The following is a 23,717-nucleotide window of genomic DNA, read 5'->3' as shown; positions in this document are numbered from 1 at the left end:
GATGAGAAAGTGAGGCCTTGTGGGGTTAAATAACATCTTAAGGGTTTACTCAACCAGGGAGTGATGAAGCTGGGATTTGAGCCTGTCATAGTTTAGCGCATCAGCTACTGATTTCCCCATCTCCTCCCCCAGTAGAATAAAGAATCCTTATTTTGAGTTTTGCTAGAATAGCTTTTGTTAAAGTTAGTGGCTCTGGAACTTCTTTCACCACAACCTACAATAAGAAATGGATTTTACAGGGGCACCTGGGTGGCTCAGTTAAAGCATCTGACTTTGGCTTAGGTCATGATCTTGTAGTTCATGAATTTGAGCCCCACATTGGACTCTCTGCTATCAGCATGGATCCTGCTTCAAATCCTCTGTCCCCCTGTCCCCCTGATCCTTCCCCACTCACTCTGTCTCTCTCAAAAATAAATAAACATTTAAAAAAAAAAAAAAAAGGAAGTGGATTTTACATGGCAGCCCAGGGGACATTTGTTATATGTATGTTTGTGTATGTGTTATGTTTTGCGTGTATGTGCATCTCATTAAACTATATTTGGTTTTAATATGTACATTGTACTTCATTTTCTATTGATTCTCTCTTCTCTCCTCTCTTTCTTGTCACAATCCACTAATGGATTGCAATCCAGGTGAGAAAAACACTGATCTAGTCTAAGCCAGGAGAATTGTAGACAAATAGGGAGCATTATAACTATATGTCTATGTATGTGAGAGAGGCATTGGGGGTGGGAATGGGAGTGTAAGTTATTTTGATATCTGAACACTGGCTACATCTTAGACAAAATTGATTGCTAAAAAAAAAGTTGCTTTTTTTTTTTTTTAAGATAGACTTGAGGAGTAATGTGTTTGGTTTTTCTTTTTAAAGCTTTCTGATCCTTCTGATTTACCAAGGAATGCCTTTAGAATTTTTACCATTCTTGTGGAATTTTTATGTATTGAGCATATCGATTATGCTTTGGAAACAGGACTTGCTGGTAAGTATATTTATTTGTCTTATAATTTGCATTAAATTTCTTTAATCATGCTTAGTTCACTGTATGCATAATATTGTTTTATATATATTCAACTTTATACATCAAATTCAGTTCAATGCAATGAATAATGCTTTTTGAGCTTCTTTAATGCAAGGGTTTTCCAGGTGCTGAAAGTTACACAAAGACACAGTTGTCTCATATTTCTTACATCAAGCAGGGCAGGGCAAGCTACATAAGTTACTGCAGCATATGGGCAGACTGTAATACAATGCTATAGGTTATAAAATGTCAAGGGAGCAGAAATAAGGATGACAGCAATTCTTGTTGAGGCAATTGAGTAATATAAGGTGTAGAAAGAAAAATATTCCAAAATAAGCCTGGAAAGAAATGAATTCATATTAAAATTTTTTCTTTTGCTTTTGGTCTTTTGGGTTTACTGGTATTCATAGGGTAATAATGACTTCTTCCCTAAATCCCAGTCCCATTAATCCAGTTGCCTCTGAACTTTCCACCTGTCTATTGTGCATCTCAGATATAACATAGGCCTAATGAAGCTCTTTATCTTCCATCTAAATCTGTTTGACTCCCATTTTTCTCCATGTGTTTGAAAGGTATTACTATTTATGGGTTGCTCAGGCCCCAAACATAGGAGTTGCCATAATTTTTCCTTTTCATGAATGCTGATAGCCAGTCTATCAGCAAATCCCATTAGTATACTTGCAGACATAACTCAAATTCATCTACTTTTTCTCAAGGTCTACTGATGCCACTCTAATGTAAATACCATCATCTCAGGGCACCTGGGTGGCTCAGTTAAGCGTCTGACTTCGGCTCAGGTCATGATTTCATGGTTTGTGAGTTCGAGTCCCGCATCAGGCTCTGTGCTGACAGCTCTGAGTCTGGAGCCTGCTTTAGATTCATGTCCCCCTCTCTCTGTGCCCCTCCCTAGCTCACTCGCTCTCTCAAAAATAAATAAAACATTTAAAATACATACATACATACATATATACATACATACATATATACATACATACCATCATCTCTGTCTACTCCTAACTGGCCTTTCTGTGTACATTCTCACTTCTGCACAGTACTGACTCCACATAATAGTCAGTTTGATTATTATTTCTTTGTTTAAGACCCGTTAGTAACTTCCTGTTACTTTTAGGGGGAAGATAATAACAGACTTCACAAAAGCATGGCTTTTGATCTGTCCTCCTCTTATGTATTCATCCACATCTCATATTGCACTTCCTCTCACTACCTCAGCCACTCTGGCCTTCATTCTTTTTTCCCACTCAGGCTTGTTGCACTTGGTGTTTCCCTATCCCTCAAATCCTTTTCCTTCAGCTCTTCAATGCCTGGCTTTTCAACCTCTGATCTCAACTAAGAGGTCATCTTCTCAAAGAGTCCTTTGCTGATCACACTAGCCAATGTAGCCCACCTCTCCCAGTCCAGTAACTCATTATTTCGTCACTGAATTAATGTTTTTCATAGCACTTCTTGCAATGAAATTTTCATATGTTAACATCTGCCTCCACTAACCAGAATTGATTAATTCAACACATACCTTTTAAGTGCCTACTCCTGCACTCGTGGAGCTTTCAATCTCAGGGAAAGGATAGACAAATGACTAGAAAGTGCAATGTAAAATTGAGTAAGAGTTAATGAGAAGTGTTGGGGAATTGGGATGGGAAATTCAGGAACAGAGGGCTTTTTTTTTTTTTTTTTTTTGAGGAAGAATGGTCAGAGACTGCCTGTCTGAGGAGACATGATCCAGAGAGCTGAATGAGGTGAAGGAGTGAATTGAGAATTTGGAGACAGTATTTTAAGAGAACAGCATGTATGCTCTTGTGGCTAGGAATCTTAATCTGTCTTATTCACCATTATTGTCTGGCACCTAGAAAGCACATAGTAGATGCTCAAAAATGTTTATTGACTGTATGTCACATCATTTCATAAAGTTTTTAACATTGAAGCATACTTACCCATAATTCAGTAACCTTGTGGTTTATTCTTACCCATTTTTTTATTTGCTCTCATGATGTAGATAAACATTTGTAGCCTGCTTTTTTTTTTAACTTAAGTACAGCAGACTCTTTTTTTTTTTTAAGTTTATTCATTTTCTTAAATAATCTCTACACCCAACGTAGTGTTCAAACTCACAACCCCAAGATCTAGAGTCACATGTTTTGTTCCAACTGAGCCAGCCAGGTGCCCTAATTACAGCAGATCTTGACATCGAGTATTTAACATTTGCCATTTGCAAATGACTTAATGTGGCAATTTGTATTGGGTAATAATACCTCAAAGGTATGAAGATTAAAGAAGATAATGAAAAAAGATAACATGAATTTGAATCCATATGGTATGAAGGATCTGTTATTAAGCTCATATGGAAATCTAGCATCTTCATTTTAGTAGTTGTATGTATTCACAGTTTGGAAGGGCTTAGGGGTGAGAATGTTTCTTATATTCATAAACTTTCTTCCATGCAGCCATTTAGTTAGTATTTACTGCTGTTATTTCTAATGATAGAATACAATTCTGTCATGCATATATATAATAAAGTTAAATAAACTTTATTACTATATTACTTAATAACTATCCCCTATTTCTAGATATCTTGAATCTTTTCAGTAATATAAATAATGCTGCAGTGAACATTGTAGAGCTTAGAGTGTTTTCCTTATTTTGAATTATTCTCTTCGTATGAAATCCCAGAAGTGAAATTAGCAGTTCAGAGTGTGGTACCTGGGGCCCCTGGCTGGCTCAGTTGGTAGGGCATATGACTCTTGATCTCTGAATTATGAGTTCAAGCCCACGTTGAGGGCAGAGTTTACACACACACACAAAGTGTGTTACCAATTTCAAAATTTCTATACATATACAGTTTTGCAAAAGGGGTTTTTTTTTTGCAGTAATTTACACTGTTATTGACCTTTATGATTGTACTAATTCTTTACATAGTGTTGAATATTTTTTTAGAATAAAGGGATTTTTTTTTTTTTAATTATGTAGAGAGAGCGCACACATGAGTGAGGGAGAGGGGCAGAGGAAGAGAGAATCTTAAGCAGGCTGCATGCTCAGGACAGAGCCTGAGGCAGGTCTCAGTCCCATACTGCTGGTTCATGATGTGAGATGAAATCAAGAGTCAGATGCTCAACCACTGAGCCACCCAGGTGCCTTTGGATATTCTTTAAAAACCTTTAATTTAATGGTTGAAAACACACATAAATATTACCTTTTGTATCTTCCATTAATAATAAGGATTGGTATTTTCTACATGTGTACTGACTTAATTTTCTTTCTAAGTTTGTGTTGGAGTCTTTAGTTTTCTTACTATTTGGTGATTTTATCGTATCTTTTTTTTTTTTTTTTTTTTTTTTTTTGAGAAAGAGGGAGAGCGTGTGCAAGCATGTGCACAGGTGGGGGAAGGGCAAAGGGAGAGGAAGAGAAAGAATCATAAGCAGGCTCCATGCAGCCAACGCAGGGCTCTGTCTCACAACCATGAGATCATGACCTTAGGCGAAATCAAGAGTCGGACGCTTAACCAACTGAGCCACCCAGGCACCCCTTTTGTTTTCATTTTTAAAACTTTGAAAAAAAATCATCATCCCGTAAAGAATTCTAGGTATTTAACTTTTATTTTCTCATGTATGAATATTTTCCTTAGCCCATTATGCTTCTTAATTTTCACTAGAAACATAGACATCTAAGGTTAGAATGTATCTTAGAGTTTATCTATTGCTCTTTTACAAAAAAGATGAATCTGAAATCTGGAGAGGTCAGCTCTCTTTTTTGGAGTCAGCATGTGGAGTCACCTGAATAGCATGCTGAAAAATCAAGAATTTTTTTGTAGACAACGAGGAGACTTTGAATATTTTTGAGGAAATAATAGAGAGCAAGATGAGTGAAATGTGTAAATTTAAATATATTACTCTGGCAACAATATATTAACAGAAAAGATAAAGTGATTTGAACCCAGGAAAGTAACAAAAAAATTATTTTAACTGAGATAATGAGGCCTTGTTATAAGAAAAATGGTGGAAGTGGTTCATGGCTCATGTGAACCACTGGGCATGAGAGAGTAGGAAAGAAAAGATACAGACCAAGATGATTCATTTATTGATGTATTTTTTGTTTATCTCAGCAAATAATGAAAACTGAGTAGATGGTGAAACTTTGCGTGTAAAAACTTAGGATTAATTTTATTATTAAGCTTAATTTTACTTTTCTGTCCACAAAAATCATTGCTGATTTATTAAAATAGCAGTTGCTTTTATTCATAATATCACATTCATTTTTTCAGTTAGCAAGATGAATTTCTTCAAGTGTATTCTAATACATACATGCCTTCCAATTTTAGGAATTCCTTCTTCAGATTCTAGGAATGCAAATCTCTATTTTTTGGATGTTGTGCAACAGGCCAATACTATTTTTCATCTTTTTGACAAGCAGTTTAATGATCACCTTATGCCACTAATAAGGTTAGTCAAATTGATTTTTGTTGGTATGTCAGTGAATATTATAATGTTCTCTACATATAAAGACTTACAACAAAAATTTCATGAGATTAATAGGACAGATTTTAATATACGACATTAAATAAGGTTTGGTTTATATTTTCCTATCAGTTTATGTGAACTTTTCAAGCATGTGAGGATTAAATAAGGTGGAGTATATGTGAACATGCCTTATAAAATTATATGTGTACTATTAAAAGATGAACAATATATAAAAGATAATATTTTAAACATTTTATTGTAAACATTGATATGCCAAAAAATTAGTCTAGAAACAGTCTTAAAGATAAGATCACTTGTAATCCCTAAATCACACTTTGAAAGGAAATGTACTAATTTAAGAACTGTAATGCCACATAGCAAAGAATCCACATAACTGTTAGAGTTGCATATTCCTTAATATTTTGTGTGTTTTTGACATTTAGGTGGCATTCAGAAGGCAAATATGATTGTCAAAATTATTTTTTAGTGTAGGAAAGCTAAATCAACTGGATTGGCTGTAGTCTCCAAACTTTAATTAGTATAATTGATTATATTCTTAAGATATCCAATGGATTTTTTGTTTTTTATTTTTTGTTTTGTTTTTTACTGTTATTTAATTAAAAAGGAAACAAACACAAAACAACAAAACAAGAAGAAAACGAAACAATCCCAAAATTTCAAAATCACATATATTTATATTCTTGAGGGATATCTTCTCTGAGATGAAAGTAATGAATCAAAAAAAAAAAAAAAAAAAAAGGTTAGAGTGGGAGAGAGCCAAAGCATAAGAGACTCTTAAAAACTGAGAACAAACTGAGGACTGATGGGGGGGGTGGGGGGTGGGTGATGGGTATTGAAGAGGGCATCTTTTGGGATGAGCACTGAGTTTTGTATGGAAACCAATTTGACAATAAATTTCATATATTAAAAAAAAAGTAATGAATCTAAATCTTCTTCCTTCTCTTCTAAATGGTTAATTTTTCCTAGTGTGACTATTAGGCATAGTAATACTGCATAATTTCCTAGTTTGAATTGGGCACTGTAGTTACTACTTACGTGCTTCTTGGATTTGCAAGCAAATTAAAATAATATATATGTATGTTTGTGTATTTATAAATTTTTATAACAATATACATATGCATATGAAAAACTTTCAGAGTTATAAGGCTACTAATGTGATTTTTTTTTTCCTTTTAAACATTGAATAGCTCTTCTCCTAAGTTATCTGAATGCCTTCAGAAGAAAAAAGAAATAATTGAACAAATGGAGATGAAATTGGATACTGGCATTGATAGGCAAGTTGTTAGTTTTATTTTTTGTTTTTTTTTTAAGATTTTATGTTATTATTTTTTTTAATGTTTATTTTTGAGAGAGACCATGTGCGAGGTAGGGGAGGGGCAGAGAAAGGGAGACCGGATTGGAAGCGCAGGCTCTGTGCTAACAGTAGAGAGTCTGACGCAGGGCTCGAATCATGAACCATGAGATCATGACCTGAGCTGAAGTCAGATGCTTAACCAACTAAGCTACCCAGGTGCCCCTAAAGATTTTATTTTAAAATCCACACCCCTGCTTGGGGTTTGGACTCTCAGTCCTCCAAAAGCCACATGCTCCACCCACTGAGCCAGCCAGGCACCCCCCTCCCTTGCCTCTTATATTTTTTAAATTGTAAAAACACTAGGGGCGCCTGGGTGGCTCAGTCGGTTAAGTGTCCGACTTCAGCTCAGGTCATGAGCTCACGGTTCGAGAGTTCGAGCCCCACATCGGGCTCCGTGCTGACAGCTCAGAGCCTGGAGCCTGCTTCCGATTCTGTGTCTCCTTCTCTCTCTGCCCCTCTCCTGCCTCACACTCTGTCTCTCTCTCTCTCAAAAATAAATATTTTTTTAAAACTTTTAAAATTTTTGTAAAAACACTATTATAAATGCAGCGTGAAAATGGTTTTTAGTATGTTTAGATTCTTTTAAACTAGATTCAGTTGAAAACTATTCTTGGAAGCCACCGTTTTCTCCTCCTCCTCCTTTCTCCTACTCTTTCAAAACTCCTTAAAAATGGTATGTAACATAGAGGATTTTATTTTCATTTAGAATTTTCAGGGTTATGTCTGAAATGCTTTAAATAAATATGCTAATTTTCTGTAAGTAAATTTCATTAAGTGAATGCAAACTCTGTTCAAAACTTTTTGTAACAGTTTTTGTAGTTAATTATCTGTTTACGGTATAGAGCAGTGGGTCTCTTTTCTTGAGATGATGTGGTGGTCTTATACTTACTAATGATGATGACAGTTACCATTTATCAAGCTTTTGCTGTGTGCCAGGCACAGTGTTAAGGACCTTCACTTGTGTTATTAGGTAGAAAATACTATTTCTGTTTTACAGATGAGGAAATGGAGGCTTAAAGAAATAAAGTATTTGCTCAAGAGTAGTGGTAGAGCTAGGATTCAAATGCTAAAGCCCTTGCTACTAGGTTTGGGCATATCTTCTTTATATATTGTAATTCTGTTCCTTTCTCCTCTATTCAACAAAGCATATTTGAGTGCAAGTTAGTTAACAGTGCTGTTACAAGGATAGCCTGAAATTCACTCTAATTTGTGAAAAAGTAAATAATTTTTACTTTATTAGTAGTATCAAATTTGCAGGTCACCTCCCAATTACCTTTTCACTAAGATCAATATACTGTAGAGTATATGATAATGAGGGAAAGAAAAATAAAGTTAAAGAATAAAACTGGGAAAAGGGCATGTTATAGAATTAATTACTGAGCTTAATTTACTGATTATATGCTTAGAATAATCCTAAAAACTGACCTCTACCTTTTGCTTTCAGTCAGGACAACAGGAGATTATACATACACAGTATTTCACATAATGTAATATGTTTATATACATTATAATCATCCCTTCAAGAAGTGTGTAGTTTCCTAACCTAAATCCCTCATATTAACTTAATTTGTTTCTTCTTGGTTTGCCTCAGAATACCTAAAAATCATATTTGGGACGTGGGGAGGTTGGATACATTAAGCTTTCAGAGGTACAGGAAAGATGTATTTGTTAGGTATCTTCTTAATATCTTTCTATATAAGCTTTAGTCTTGGGCGCCTGGGTGGCTTAGTCAGTTGAGCGTCCGACTTCAGCTCAGATATGATCTCACAGTTTGTGAGTTCGGGCCCCGCATCGGGCTCTGTGCTGACAAACTCAGAGCCTGGAGCCTGCTTTGGATTCTGTCTCCTTCTCTCTCTGCCCCTCCCCACTTATCTCTCAAAAATAAATAAATATTTAAAAAAATTTTAAGCTTTGGTCTCAAAGTCTTTGTACTGGTTGACCAATTGAAAGCACAGTGATCTGTAGTGGTCTCATGAATGTGAACTTCTAATTTTTTTACGCATTTTCCATGGATAATGGGTAAAAGAGGGAAGCAGAGCATCCACCTGATCCCTTCTGGTATTTTCAGACTAGTGTCCACCTGTGGGTATTAGGTCAGAACCTCTTTGCCTTTGAAGCTCACATAATCTTTTCTTATTGCTGTTATCTCTCAGTCATTTACGTTAGTCCCCTGTATTTATTGAGAATTTGGGCAACAGGCTCACAGTTTTTCTTTTAACCTTAGTGTAGGTCATTTCCACTTCCTTGTGTCTGACCCATTCATTTTCTTGACCATCTTCACTTTAGCTACCTACTCTCATATCCTGCTAGACCTTGTTATCATTGGTAACAAAAACCTCAAACTTGAATATCCCACTCATTGCTCATAACCTCTTGTTCTTCCAACTCCACAACCTGCTTTCTGACCTCAGCAGGAGCTCTAGCCCTTAATTTATTAATCGTTTGCCAATTACCCTTTTCCTAGCTTTACCTTATTATTATGCTTAGGTTGCTTGACCCAGCTCTTGAATTAGTCCCTTCTAATTCCCCTAAAATATATTTCCATTAACCATAACTATCTTACAGATCCTAAGTTTTGGATCAGTGCAGTCTCTTTTATTACCATAACTGGGTGACTGATTGCTGTTGGAGAATATCACATAACTCAAATGTTATTGGTACCACTACAAACCCATGCTCTCATTTCTCAACTGGGTCTTTAGTACCACTTGTTCAGCCTACTGATTGTCCTTAGAGTGTAAACTCATATGCTTCTCACGTCTTCTTCCAAATGTTGGCCATTCGTCTTAAACCCTCTATCTGCCCCTCTTGCTAACCATTCTCTGTATATAATTGTTAAGGAAATAAGTTAGGGACAGATTTCTAAGATCTTTAATATTACCTTAAATAAAGTATTGGGAAAGAGCAGGAATCTAAATAAAACCAGAGTTCATTGATAGCAAGACCTAGAATTTATTTTTTCTAAAATCTGAAGTCTACCAACAGTAAATAATTTTACAGAGCTATGGAATTAAATAATTTCAATTTAGTATAAATAATATGAAGTGAATATAAAATAAAAGGATCAAGGGGCTCCTGGGTGGCTCAGTTGGTTAAGTGTCTGCCTTCGGCTCAGGTCATGAGCTCACAGTTCTTGAGTTCGAGTCCCACGTCAAGCTCTGTGCTGACAGCTCAGAGCCCGGAGCCTGCTTCAGATTCTGTGTCTCCCTCTCTCTCTGCCCCTCTCCAGCTCACACTGTCTCTTTCTCTCTCTCTCTCAAAAATAAACAAACATTTTTAAAAAAAATTTTTTTAAATGTTTAAATAAAGGGATCAAATATATGGTGTTCTCAATTCTCTAGGACGTTAAATTGTATGATTGGACAGATGAAGCATATCTTGGCTGCAGAACAAAAGAAAACAGATTTTAAGCCAGAAGATGAAAACAATGTTTTGATTCAATATACTAATGTGAGTAAAATGATTCAATATACTAGTAAGAATATCTGCTTTGCTTAATAATTTCATTAACATTTTCATTGGTGCATCTTACTGTGCTCTAAGTTATTTTCTTTTATACTTAGAAATCAGTGAGACACTATATATATTTTCTCCTCATCTAAGTTGATATCCATTTCTATGTAATAAGTGTAGAAAAAATTTTACAGGCCTGTGTTAAAGTCTGTGCTTACGTGAGAAAGCAAGTGGAAAAGATTAAAAATTCCATGGATGGGAAGAATGTGGATACAGTTTTGATGGAACTTGGTGTACGTTTTCATCGACTTATTTATGAGCATCTTCAACAATATTCCTACAGTTGTATGGGTGGCATGTTAGCAATTTGTGATGTAGCTGAATATAGGAAGTGTGCCAAAGACTTCAAGGTACGTATTCACAAATCTGAAGCTTGTAAATAGGCTCAGGAACATAAGTCAGACCGTTAAGAATGCATGCTGACTTACTGTCATTACTGAAAAGTTTACAACTTGTTGATATTGTAGCGAGACAGATCTAACATTTTCTAACTGGAAAAGTGTTGTTCCAATCATGTTTTCAGTATTAACACATTTTTGCTTTGTGCTTTATTTTAGACAAGGCCATATTTCAGTTCCACAATTCAAATGACATTGTTGACTTTCATAACTAAAGCTGTATATATCACACATCAGGAAAATATGTTCTTTCTTCATGTACATCTCTCTGAAATCAGTTTTCCTTAAGGTTTAAATTATTTAAGAAAAGTGCTAAATTAATGATAACTAATTCTAATCCACAAAAGTATAAATGATTGTTAACTATTGAAGAAAACTGGCATACTATATATCTTTTCAAAAAGATTATACCACGTTTTTGTAATGTCTGAAATATTTGAGTTTTAATACTTTCTGAAGCTTTAAAATTTTTTTAATATATTGAACCTCTCCCACATTAGTAACTCCTGAATAACAGTAAATAAGTGAGAAGGATTAAAAACTAATTGTAAAACTAGAAATCGTTTTGTTTCAATGCTGTTTTTTTTTTTTTCCTTAATTCAGATCCCACTGGTATTACAGCTTTTTGATACTCTGCATGCACTTTGCAATCTTCTGGTAGTTGCCCCAGATAATTTAAAGCAAGTCTGCTCAGGAGAACAACTTGCTAATCTGGACAAAAACATTCTTCACTCCTTCGTACAACTTCGTGCTGACTATAGATCTGCCCGCCTTGCTCGACATTTCAGCTGAGGTTGAATTTACAAGGGAAACATGTTGTACTTCAGCAGGTCTTGGTTGACAGAAAGCACAGGAGATTTCTTATGACACAGCCAACATTTTATGGAAAAATGACTGTTTGGAAAAACAGCAGCCATACTTACCCTTGAGATTTTATTTGAAATTTGGACACTACCCGGCCATATTTTGCTTTTTTCCCCTTAAGTTAAATTTTAATTCCATTCTTGAACTTAACAAATTTCAAATTCTAAATTTCAAATTATGTGAAACTACGTGTCACTCTTTTCATCCTGGAAAATGCTGGTGTCAGAAGACAAATGAGATGTTATCACTGTTCCAGTTCATGTTCTTTGACATATTCCATTGGGAAGTTTCACCATCCTATTTTGCATTGATGGTAAAATACAGCAAAACTGCATTTATTATTTACCAATTTTTAATGACCTTTTCAGCACTTGGTAATTGTTAACCAGTTGTTATTTTAGTTTTCTTAGAGAACTTTTGCCTCTTTCAAAAGGTTAACAACTGAGCATAATTTGTGTAGTTGGTTAATTGGATTTTTCCCTGAGGTACAACAATAGTATTCCAAGAAAAATGTTATAAACTGAACTAATATGATGAAATGTTTTATGTAGATATTAGGAGTGGATCAGAATACATCTGCTTTCTGGGTAAAAAAACTTAAAGTTTACTATTTCTTATTTCATAAACAGATTTTAAGCCAATGCTAGCAAGAAATTAATAAGTCTACCTTATTTTATATTTCACTTAAGGTAAGGTGGAGGACCTTAACTGAAGGACCATATTTATTCATTATTTTAATATTATAAGGGAAGTAAAGTTGAGGTATAGTCTAAATGGTGAATATGAGAAATATTGACAGTGTTTAGCAACAATGCAGCCCTTTAAGATTACTTTCTTAATACTAAACTGGAATAAGATGGGATGGCTGAACATTGATAATCTGTTTTAAGGGGAATCAGTAATTGATAGACAGCATTATATATTCTAAGTCTGGAGACAAGCTTTGTGAAGACTGATTGCTTTTCAGATCTATAGTTTCTGTCATTATCTTTTTCAAGGCATTTCTGAAGCAATTCTTGAATGGAGTTAACTGAATTGGCTTAATATGGTGACATAATAAATCACTTATAAAATTTTAAACGTCAAGTGGAAATTTAGCAAGGCTATTTACTCTACAATCTCTCTAAACTTGCTCTGCAAGAATTCATTCTTATCTGTGTGTAGTATTTCAGTTCCCTTTGTGTTGTTCGCAATCTTCTAAGAACAGATAAACTTTAATGTTCAGCTCATTCTTGGCATTTTTTTCCTTTAATGTAGGCTTTTTGGCCTAATTTTGGCAAACTACTTTTCTTTTAAGACTATGTTTCTGAATAGTCATCAATCTTACCAAAACTTCCAGATCCAGCACTACCTACTGTTTAAGTTACTATTGACTGAATTCTCTTAATTTTCTGTTTAGCCCAGTGTTATCAAGGTAAGCAAAAGAAACAAAGTATGCCAACTTTTATCAAAGCATTTTAGAAAATTGTGGCAGCTTTAGAAAGCTGTCTAGTTTTCTATTCCCTAGCCAAGGGGAGAGCCAGAACAGATTTTGGATACTAGAGAAAGTCATATGCTTGTACTATTGCCATTTTAGAAAGCTCTGATGTGAATTCAAATTATACCTCTGTTACTTAAAGCCAACAATTTTAAAGCAGTAGTTTTACTGGCCATTTGAACTCTTTGTACAGTGTCAATTTGTAAAAAAAAAAAAAAAAAAAAAAAAAAAAAGAGAGAGAGAGAGAGAAAGAGAAAACAAAATCTTAAATAAAACACGAGAGAACATTTTAAGACTTCCAAATCAGAGAAGTGCTTCAAATTATTTTGTTTGGATTAATTTTTTTAAATGTAAAACATAAACATGTTGCTTAAATATTTTGTTAATTATTATTTCCATGCTTGAATTTTGTGCAATATTTTCCATTATGTCCATTGACCAAGGCAGTGACAAAGAAAACTCATAAGTGAATACTTAATTTAGAAGTGTTAACATTAATGCTTAATAAACAAATTCCCTGCAATTGTTTTTTTATTTCACTCCATTTTTTACATCTTAAGGATATCCATACTTAATTTTCTAAATTATTGCTATTTCAGTTTTTAAGATGTTCCTTATTTTTTATAGGTCTTCTCACCTCCTTTTTTTTTTAGAAGAAAAATACTTTTTTTTCTAAGATTAGAAATTTAACTGATTATCTTTCTTTAAAAAATTTTGTTCTATAAAGCCCTGTGCATTCCTTGCATTGTTTTTATTCCAATTTTTAAGGCATTTTTTATATTTATGACCACTATAAAATTTGGCCCACAATTTATGACTCAAAAAAGATGATCAATAAGTAAGATGTTTTTCAAATGCACATGATAAAATTTTAAGTAGCAATAATGGAACTTTGTATATTAGTAACATTAGACAACATTTGATTAAAGAGAATCCTTACAGTTTTCTGCATTTCTACAGGAGCTAACAGACAATATCTATGTAATGTTTTGAAGTGGAAAATATGCTCCAAAACACTGCAAATTATTTTTCTGAAACTTAAGTATATTATGTTAAAATACAGGACACAGGTTTTAGCCTCTATAAGTTATGGTATTGAAAATGACAGTCGACCACAGTAGATGAATAGTCCTTATGAAGAATTATAAAATAACAGTTGAATGAATCTTTAGACAGAGGACTCATTGACTATTTCAAGACAAGTATTAGCCTCATTTTGAGCATCTCCATGGTTGCAAGTCCCTAGCACCTTCCTTTTTTAAAAAAGAACTGCTAAATACATTAACTTACGATATATTTAGATGATTTTCTTTCCTCTTTCACTTTAAATTTTCACTATCTGAACATCAGCCTTCTGGCTTACAGTGAAATAATTTTATTATTAGATTGATTCAAAGTGGAGAATGTACTGCTTCCTTAAAATGCCTTTTTCTCACCTAAGATGGTGAATATTTACAGGTATCCAGATAAAGAGATTTTGGTTCCTAAAATGCCACAAAACCTTTTAAGGTGGTCATGTTTATAAGGTAGTGCCTAAAACATGCTTGAACAACTGTTATGTGAGAGTCAGCAAGGTTCACTCTGTGCATAATTTGTTATTAACTTAAAAAGCTCAAATCTGGGATTTAACTTTTTTTTTTTATCAATACAAAAGTAGGTTTCATATTACCCACATACTATTCATTGACTCAGAAGTGTGAGGTACTTTCTAGAAGTGTACTGAATTCTCCTGATTTCTATTGGAGAATTTGATATCAAAAGCACTTTAAGCTTTCATCCAGTTAATTTAACTATACTCAATTCGGTAGTACTTCTCTCCGCTTGAGAAACTCGGTCCTGAAATACGTTATGCGCTTTGGAGGAAAAGACCAGTTTATATTGTTAGAGTAAATAATTCTACATAAAGTAAAACAACAATTTTTAAATATTGGTGCATAATAAAGATAATTATAGCTACATTTATTGGTTCAAATTCAATGCACTATGCTAATCATTTGTATACATGATCTCATTTGATTCCAAAACAGCCTTAAGAGTTGGGTAGTATTATCTCCATTTGACAGATGAAACATCTAAGCCACAAAAAACATTAAGTAGACCTGCTAAAGGTCTGTAGGTAATAAAAGGCTCAGATTGAAACCTAAATCTTTCTCACTCATCTTGATGTTCTGTGCACTATTCTCCTTATGTAACATTAAATAGGTCTTTTATTTTGATAGACTCATTAGTTTTCCTTAGTCTAATTTCCTTCTCATTCAATGTTTGTTTCCCACTGTAGTGTTTAGGCTATGAAGTTGATACACAGGATCAGTATTTCATTTACTGTTGGATTTTTTAATGTTCCCAATGTGTGGTCATACTTTTTAAATTTGGTTTTTAAAATTTTATAAGTGGTCATGAAATTTTAATTTAATATTAAGTTTGTACTTAATAGAAATCTTTCAAAAAGTTCTCTGTAGTATTATTTTACACAATTACAGTACTATATCTGCTTAACTTTTACCGAAGAAAGAGTCCAAGTGTTTTATAACATAGGAGTAAATCACAACTCTACCTTGGAAAATATGGGCAAATCAGTATTTCTACCTTCAAACACAGACTATTTAATGTCATACGTTTGCCAATTGTGTTAATTATTTAATGCATTTGGTAGTTTTTAAATGGCTAATGCTGGAGTGAAAATATAGGGGGAAACATGCATGTTTAATCTTTTAAGAGTTAAGACTCTTAACTTTTATTCTTACCACTGATCAGTCCTTTCTCTTTCCAAATTTAGGGAGGAAACAACTCCTAAGTGTATATGAGAGAGAAACCTGACATGTTAGAGTGTAAGAATTTTAATTGGTGATTTGGAGCAGTTAGGCTGATAACTCTGGGCTTTAACAAGATTGATATTTTTGAATATTTGGCCCTGTATACTTTAACACTAATATTTGGGTGATAACAGTAAACTTCAGTTCTTGAGATGAATATCACTTGTGGTGGGAGAGAAAAGTAATTAACCATACTTGTTCATTTTTTGAGTGTTTTAGATGGTTGCAGTCTGCCTCACCGTACAAAGCCAATTTAAATATGAATATATCACATCATACTCCAAACAGCAAACAACCTCAGAGGAAAGTCATTTATTCAGAAGGCATAGATTTGTGCTAGACAGCAGTGATGCATTACAAATATATAATTATTTGCACTAATATTTGAGCAGGTGGAATGGATTAGAACATGGTCAACATTATGCTGCTGATAACATGTATTTTTCTATATTAATATGTACTGTGCAACATGTATTAAAATTGTCAATAATTCATTTTAGCCAGGATACTAATATTTATATTACTATGTTGAAGAAACAGTATCCAACTGAGCCACTTTTAATTTAAAAGTCTGAAACTGGAATTAAGTTTACTTTGAAAAACCACTTAAATTTATAATCACTGGAAGGTCAGTAAAACATAGAATTATCAGTGACTGGTGACTTAATTGGAAGAAGTGTGGAAGGTTAAGAATAGGTGTAGGAATCTGGAATGAGTAAGTTAAGTTTCATTTATTTATAGCTCAGATGAATGACTTCCTTTTATTTTAACTATTAGCAATCTTAAATGAAGGAAAATGTCTTATCCCTTCCAACGTATCTTCATATTAATACTCTAAGTCTGCAGATTGGATGGAACCACCTCTGAGGAATTAATCTCAAATGGTGGATTTTCAAAATTTTTGGATTAAACTTTGAGAGGTAGGAAGCCTTCTTGGTGCCCCTGTAATCTTAAATAGGCAGGTGCCTTTAAGTGAAACCATCCCTTTTTATCTGCCTATCATATTAATCTTTATACTGTGGGTAGATTTGGTTCCTTTGAACTGTAGTATTTTGTTGTGGCAGTTTTATCAAACCTGCAGCTTTTTGCTATAGAGAATAGTATCCACACAGAATCTAGACACTGCTGACCTAAGAGAACTGTGAAACTACCTCTAAGTATATTGTTTGCAAATGTTGTGTGCTATTTAGAGGATCACATGAGTTTATGTGAAAATACTTTAGAAGGAGTAATACTAAGTGCCTCTATATTAGGATTCTTCAGTAAAATGTATTTTCATTTTTTGCCACAAGGGGGAGAAGTTATTTTTATAGTAATACCTACATTTTTGTTTGATTTAAAAAAAAATAGAACTCACATTGTGTTTCTCTACTGAACAGCACTTACAAACATTATCACCATCCTAATAGTGTGTGTGTGTGTGTGTGTGTGTGTGTGTGTGTGTGCGCGCGCGCACGCGCGCGTGTGTGCGATTCTGAAAGTCATGTGAAAAAAATTTCTGGGTCAATTAATGACAAAACTAAAACCGTTTTGAAGAACCTGTATGTGCACAGCAGACACAGGAATTGGACAAAGTTCATCATAATTAAAATTATGTTTTTTGGAGTTCTATATCTCATTGAATTACTTTATCAGCTCTTTAAGAATGATCTATTGATTAGTTCTCTGCATTCTGCTTTTTAAAGAAAAAATTTTGAAACAATCTCAAACTTACAGAAAGGTTGTAAATACTGTACAAATAAAATGTTTCTGCTTTGAGAGTAAGCTGCTGTCATGGTGCCCCATCACCCTCCAGTACTTTTACGTTTCCAAAAAGAAAGAATTCTTCCATATAACCACAATACAACCATCAAAATAAGGAAATTAGCAGAAATTAGCACTGGTGTATTACTTCCTCAGACCTTGCCCGATTTTCACTAATTGTCCCAGTGATGTTTTATAAAGATCCAGTTCAAAGTCACACGTTGTCTTAACGTTGCAGAATCTCTCATTTCTTTGGCTCTGGAGCAGTTCCTCCATCTTTCCTTGACTTTTGCTACCCTCGACTTACATAGATTACGGGCCAATTATTTTGTAAAATGTCCCTAAATTTGGATTTATCTGTTTCCTTGTGATTAGATTCTAGTTGCATTTCTTTTGCAGGAATATTACTGAACCAATTCTGTCAGATAGTGCACAATTTCATTTTGCCCCATTTCTGATGATGTTCATTTTGATTTTGATCTCTTGCTTACCTATCATGCTTTTCCACTGTCAAGTTACTGGGTTTTTCTTTGTAAATATTTTTTGGGAAAATAGTTGAAGCTATGTATATATCCTGCACCTAATCAAATCTTCACTTTATTAATGTCAGTGTGAATCCATGGTTTTCTGTTTTCTTTTTTAAATGTTTTATTTATCTTTTGAGAGAGCATGAGCAGGGGAGGGGCAGAGAGGGAGGGAGGAACAGAGGATCCAAAGCAGGCTCTATGCTGACAGGCTGACAGCAGCGAGCCCTATGCGGAGCTCAAACTCCTGAACTGCAAGATCACAACCTGAGGCGAAGTCGGATGCTCAACCATCTCAGCCATCCAGGCACACCCATGGTTGTCTAGTCAATAGGTTATAATCTGTTACTTATTTTGCATCTCAAATTGTCCTATGTTTGGACACTGTGAGCCCTTTCACATTGGCTCCTATGCCCTTTTGATATGTTGCCATCATTTTTAAAGCACTTTCTTACTTTTAGGCACACAAGTTTTCCAAACTCTTCTTGTACTGCCTTTGCCCCAGCCTTAGAATCAGCTATTTCTCTACCATTTGGTGGGAATTGGTATTTAGAAGCCATGATTTGTGCGTGAGCTGTGCTTATCATGACTGAGGTGTCATTGTTACTGCTGCTTCTCAGGGGACAGTGCTATGGGGCTTTATGTGTGTATATACAGGCACATAATTAAGTTTTTTAAATTTACATACACATACACTCTCCTATGTGACACCCTTCTCCACTTGAGCTCCAGCACCCCATATTGGGTTTCTCCTAGTCAGGAGGAAGCCTTCCTTACCCCATTCAGTTACCAGAGTTTTGGCTTTAGTATAAAGGGGAATGAAAAATGGTTACTACAGAAAGCATGGAAAGATTCTAAATAAAAATTACTCATAATTTCATCACTCAGAAACAATTATATTTTGGTGTGTTTTCTTTTACTGTAAGCAAATTAGTAAAGCCAAATCGAGAAAGGTTAAAGTGTTTATTCCAAAACATGGCACTTAACATTTTGAAGGAATTAAATTTGAAGTGCATGCATATGCATATGTTTTTCTGTATCTTTTGCTACTATGAGTAGTTGCTAATTACAGTACATCAGAGAAACTGCGAATGCAAATTTGACCATTGATGACTGAATACCAATAGGGTATTTTTACTAGTAAAATTCAGAGGGAAAATGATCATACAATTGTCATCTCACAGGCCAAAATAAAAATACATTTAAGTAAGATAGACTTTATGTGAGAAAACCGATATCTGGGATGAATTTATTAGATGTTATAATAAACAATGTGAAATGGGAGTCTACATGAACAAATTAGTCAACTCTCAGTTTCCTTGTTAGGTCTCTATGATTACTAAAATTCTATAATTCTAAATATAGGAAGATGCAGGCATTCTATTAAGAGCTTATAATGATGTCAGAAGTAGATTAGCTCAAGAAGTCACCTCCGAGCCCAGCTGAGAATGAATGTATAAGAGCCAAATCCTCCCCTAATGCTACCAGCACGCAATGACCATATACCATTGTGATGAAGAGCTAAGGCTCTTGATCAGACAAATAGCAGATATGAATCTTGGCTTTGTTGCTTATTAATTCTGTGACCTTGTTACAAATGTTGTGAAGTGGGGAGAAACATTTGTGATCATTTTTCATTCTCACCATTTTTATAAGCCTTTTAAAGGGGTTTCTAATCCGTTGGGGGATCACTTCATTCTTCATCGGATGAATATTGAAATTCTGTTTTTTGACTGGTACTGCATTAGAAGTTAAAGGGAATTAAAAAGATCCTGCCCTCAAGAATCTAGCCTAGTGTGAGCACGTATGCAACCAATCATACTTATTACATCTGTAATAAGTACTGTGATAGTAGCATGGGACCAGGTGCTGCAAGAGCTCAGAGAAGCTGGTGATTAAGTTTGTGGGCCGGTAGGGGGTGAGGCAGGTCATTAAAGCTACTAAAGTGACCATTTATTAAAATAGATACTAAGTCAAGCAGCTTGCTAACAAGTACATTTGTTATTTCAGTTAATTCTCACACTGCAAGGGTGTTATTATCCCTATTTTACAAAGGGAACTGAGAAGTTCAATAACTTGACCAAGGTTATATATCTAAAAAGTAATAGAGTCAGAATTCAAACGGTACCCACAAGCTCCCAGAGCCAATGCCTTAACCACTTTATTTCCTCTAAAAAGGTTTCGCAAAAGAAAGTTAACATTTCAATCGAACTTTAAAAGGCAAGGAACATTTTAGGAAACGGGGCAGGGGAAGGGGCATTCCAGGTAAAAGTGACTCATACTTGCAAGGGTTTAGCGCGGGAGTCACTGGTATATTCACTGAATGGGAAGACTTATGTGAGTAGAGCTCAGGGTGTGTGGTCTGTCAAAAGGCAGGTAAAGTTGGAATACTTGGGTCAGGGTTAGCTTATTAAGAATCTTAAATGTTATGCTGATTGTTCAGCTGTATCAGGAAGATGACAAAATCGACCATTAATGATTAGGTGAATGACATGAACAGCTCTAAAAGGATGACAGGAATGCATGCAGTGGTTCAGAGGGGAGAAGAGAGCAGAAGCAAGGCTGCTGCATTAGTCTGGATGGGGAAAGCCTGAACAGCGTAGCACAGGAATGAAGAGGATGCGATGGATTCAGAAAACCCTTGGAAGATTAAACTAATAGAACCTATTTATTGTTGCTTATTGGATGTGGAGGGCAAGGAAGAGAATCAAAGATGATTACAAGATTTTTAGCTTACCTATCTTGGTGAATGCGAACATTGTTAATTTACACAATAATGTATAATGTTGTATACATTAGCAAAAGTAGGTGTGGAGGAGAGTCCAAGCATGCCGGAAGAATATCTTCTTGCACCAGGAGAACTTGGTTAAGGTCATATAAAAAATTTAAAGTTTTCAATCGTCTGCATTTTTTCAGATATACTAGAAGTTGTGGCAGGGAAAAAAATCCATTGGCTTTGAAACATAGGAGAATGGTTTTGAAATTTGAATATATTATTTGATGGTTGTATAGTTGTTGAGTTTGGTTTTTACTTTAGGCAAAACAAAACAAAACAAAACAAAAATATTTAGTATTTTAGTGTATAGATATATTGGGTAGAATTAAATGGGATGACACCTGTCCCCCTTCCTCCCCACTGAAGGCAATCCTTTAGAAAGTTTAAATTGGGAAGTATGTAGATGACTTCCTATGGTTGGATCACTTACATGTTTAATAATGAATGTCACCTGACCTCAAAAGATAGGCCTACTATAGTAATCCCTTTGTAGATTGATTAAGACAGGTATATATAATAATTTTTCTCTTTTCTCATTTCTAAAATGATGTATATATACTATAAGTACTCCAAACATGACAGAAATATACAGTGTAGTATAACCAGAAATGTATAGTGTAGGGCACTGCTTTACTGGCTTGGTCCACAAAAGGTCAATTTTTTAAAAATATTGAAGTTCTAACAATTCCAGTTTAACACCTTGCATTCCCCCCAGACCTAAAGTTATGTTAGTAAAGCTTTACTGCATGCTTGGGGGATAACCAAAGAACAGCTCCAAAAGTGATTTACTTTGCCATCGGCAGTGATTTTTCTCAGGTTCATGAGCCCCCAATTCAATATCGGACCCTGTGGAGTTTCTATCAGGCTCCCAGATGTTGAGGGCAATTTAACTCCCATCAAGAAACTCTCCAAGAACTTTCATGCTCCAAATCCAGACCCAAAGAGGCTCTTTTTGTCCCACTTCCACACTGCTAATTCCAAGGCCCCTTCATTTTTCTGCTTTAAAATGATTGAGAGAGGGAGTAGAAGGTCAGTTACAGTAGAGTGGATTTCTCAAAGCCCAAGTTAGTTCATTTTAAATAGCCACACAGGAGCACTGAGAACCCTCTATCTAAATCTACATATAGGGAAGTATTTCTCCAATGTTTCAGGAGCCCAGCACAGCCAACACCAACCACGTTCAGTTGCTAAACAGAACTAATGATAGCTAACACTCATGGAGCATTACTTTGTACCAAATGTTATTTTAATGAGTTTGCATTCAATCTACACAAAAACTCCGTGAATAGATACTGTTGTCATAATTTCGTAGATGAAAGGGTCAAGGCAAACCCAGTGCAAATTTACCCAGGTAGGGGAAGTAGAGCAGGAATGAAACATAGTGAGACATTGGAGCCCATACTGTTAATTCTACGATGTCACATTTCTTAGAAAAACAGTCCCTCAGGGGCGCCTGGGTGGCGCAGTCGGTTAAGCGTCCGATTTCAGCCAGGTCACGATCTCGCGGTCCGTGAGTTCGAGCCCCGCGTCAGGCTCTGGGCTGATGGCTCAGAGCCTGGAGCCTGTTTCCGATTCTGTGTCTCCCTCTCTCTCTGCCCCTCCCCCGTTCATGCTCTGTCTCTCTCTGTCCCAAAAATAAATAAACGTTGAAAAAAAAAATTTTTTTTAAATAAAAAAAAAAAAAAAGAAGAAAAACAGTCCCTCAGATTATAACATCCAGATTTAGATTTCTGATGACTTCAGAGGTTTCTTCAAGATCAACTGGTGAAGAGTTTATCCTAGATAATTTCCCCCAAACAAAGGGTACATCTCGGATTATAATGGATTTACCTTCTACCAGGAATCCAAACTATCCAGCAACCCCCAAAAGCTAGATCATTTACAAAACCAATGAACCAAAACATTGGAAAAGTGAAAATTCCCAGCAATTCTGCTCTGACCTCAACTCTGTTAATAGTCAAAGCCATGGATTTTGATTGATGTTACTTTTAAAACTTGTTCTTACCCTTAAAAAAATCCATATTTTTCACCCTTCAATACACAGCAGATTGAACATTCATATGGTCCTTCATAGCATAAGCAGAGGTTGGAATTACCTAAACCAACATGAAGAGTTTAGAGAAGGAGCCTTGCCTTTCTTATTTTAAAAAGCCAGAGGGTAAAAATTCATTGTTGATAATGCTGCCTAAATATTGGGCTAGGCCACACCCAGAGCCTTGTCCAGATTCAAAGATGGGCAGTAAAGACAACTTGGGCCCATTTTAAGGATGCTTTTACCCAATTAACCAATCTGCAAATAAGCAGCAATACAAGTGTGTGAGTGGAGAGGTTCCAGTGTCTCCTTTGCTCTTTGTGGAAGGATGCCCAAAGTTCACAAGTTACCAAAGCACATTTCTAGTGAGGAATCATCACAAACTACCTCATAGAGTTTTATTAGTCTAGGATGGAGACCCTATTAGCACTGAGGATTTATCATTCAACTCAATAACTATTTACCGAGCGCCTACTATATGCAGGGTTCTAAGCACATGGGATACATCAGTGGACAAAACCCCAAATATTGTTGAGCTTACATTCCAGCAGCAGAAGCCAATCATTATAATAAATAAGTAAATTCTACAATATATTAGAAGGTGATGAGTGCTTTGGGGAAAAAATTGATCACAGTATAGAGAAAAAAACTTGGCAGGGAAGAATTTCCATTTTATTTATTTATTTATTTTTAATTTTTTTTTCAACGTTTATTTAT

General features: G+C 35.0%; 1 protein-coding gene across 1 annotated transcript in view; it reads left to right on the top strand.

The window, feature by feature from the left end:
• The window catches only part of EXOC5 (exocyst complex component 5), a 62,752-nt gene extending 45,063 nt beyond the window's left edge, over positions 1-17,689 (top strand). Inside the window, exons 13-18 of the mRNA XM_023255717.2 lie at positions 869-977; positions 5,347-5,467; positions 6,694-6,780; positions 10,202-10,310; positions 10,508-10,723; positions 11,375-17,689. Coding sequence (XP_023111485.1) covers positions 869-977; positions 5,347-5,467; positions 6,694-6,780; positions 10,202-10,310; positions 10,508-10,723; positions 11,375-11,563 — 831 coding nt within the window. The 3' untranslated portion in view covers positions 11,564-17,689. The remainder of the gene's footprint in view (positions 1-868; positions 978-5,346; positions 5,468-6,693; positions 6,781-10,201; positions 10,311-10,507; positions 10,724-11,374) is intronic.
• Positions 17,690-23,717: the final 6,028 nt, after the last annotated feature.

Source organism: Felis catus, chromosome B3 (genome assembly GCF_018350175.1).
Source record: "Felis catus isolate Fca126 chromosome B3, F.catus_Fca126_mat1.0, whole genome shotgun sequence".
NCBI lineage: Eukaryota > Metazoa > Chordata > Mammalia > Carnivora > Felidae > Felis > Felis catus.
This window is presented reverse-complemented; position numbering and strand designations above follow the sequence as displayed.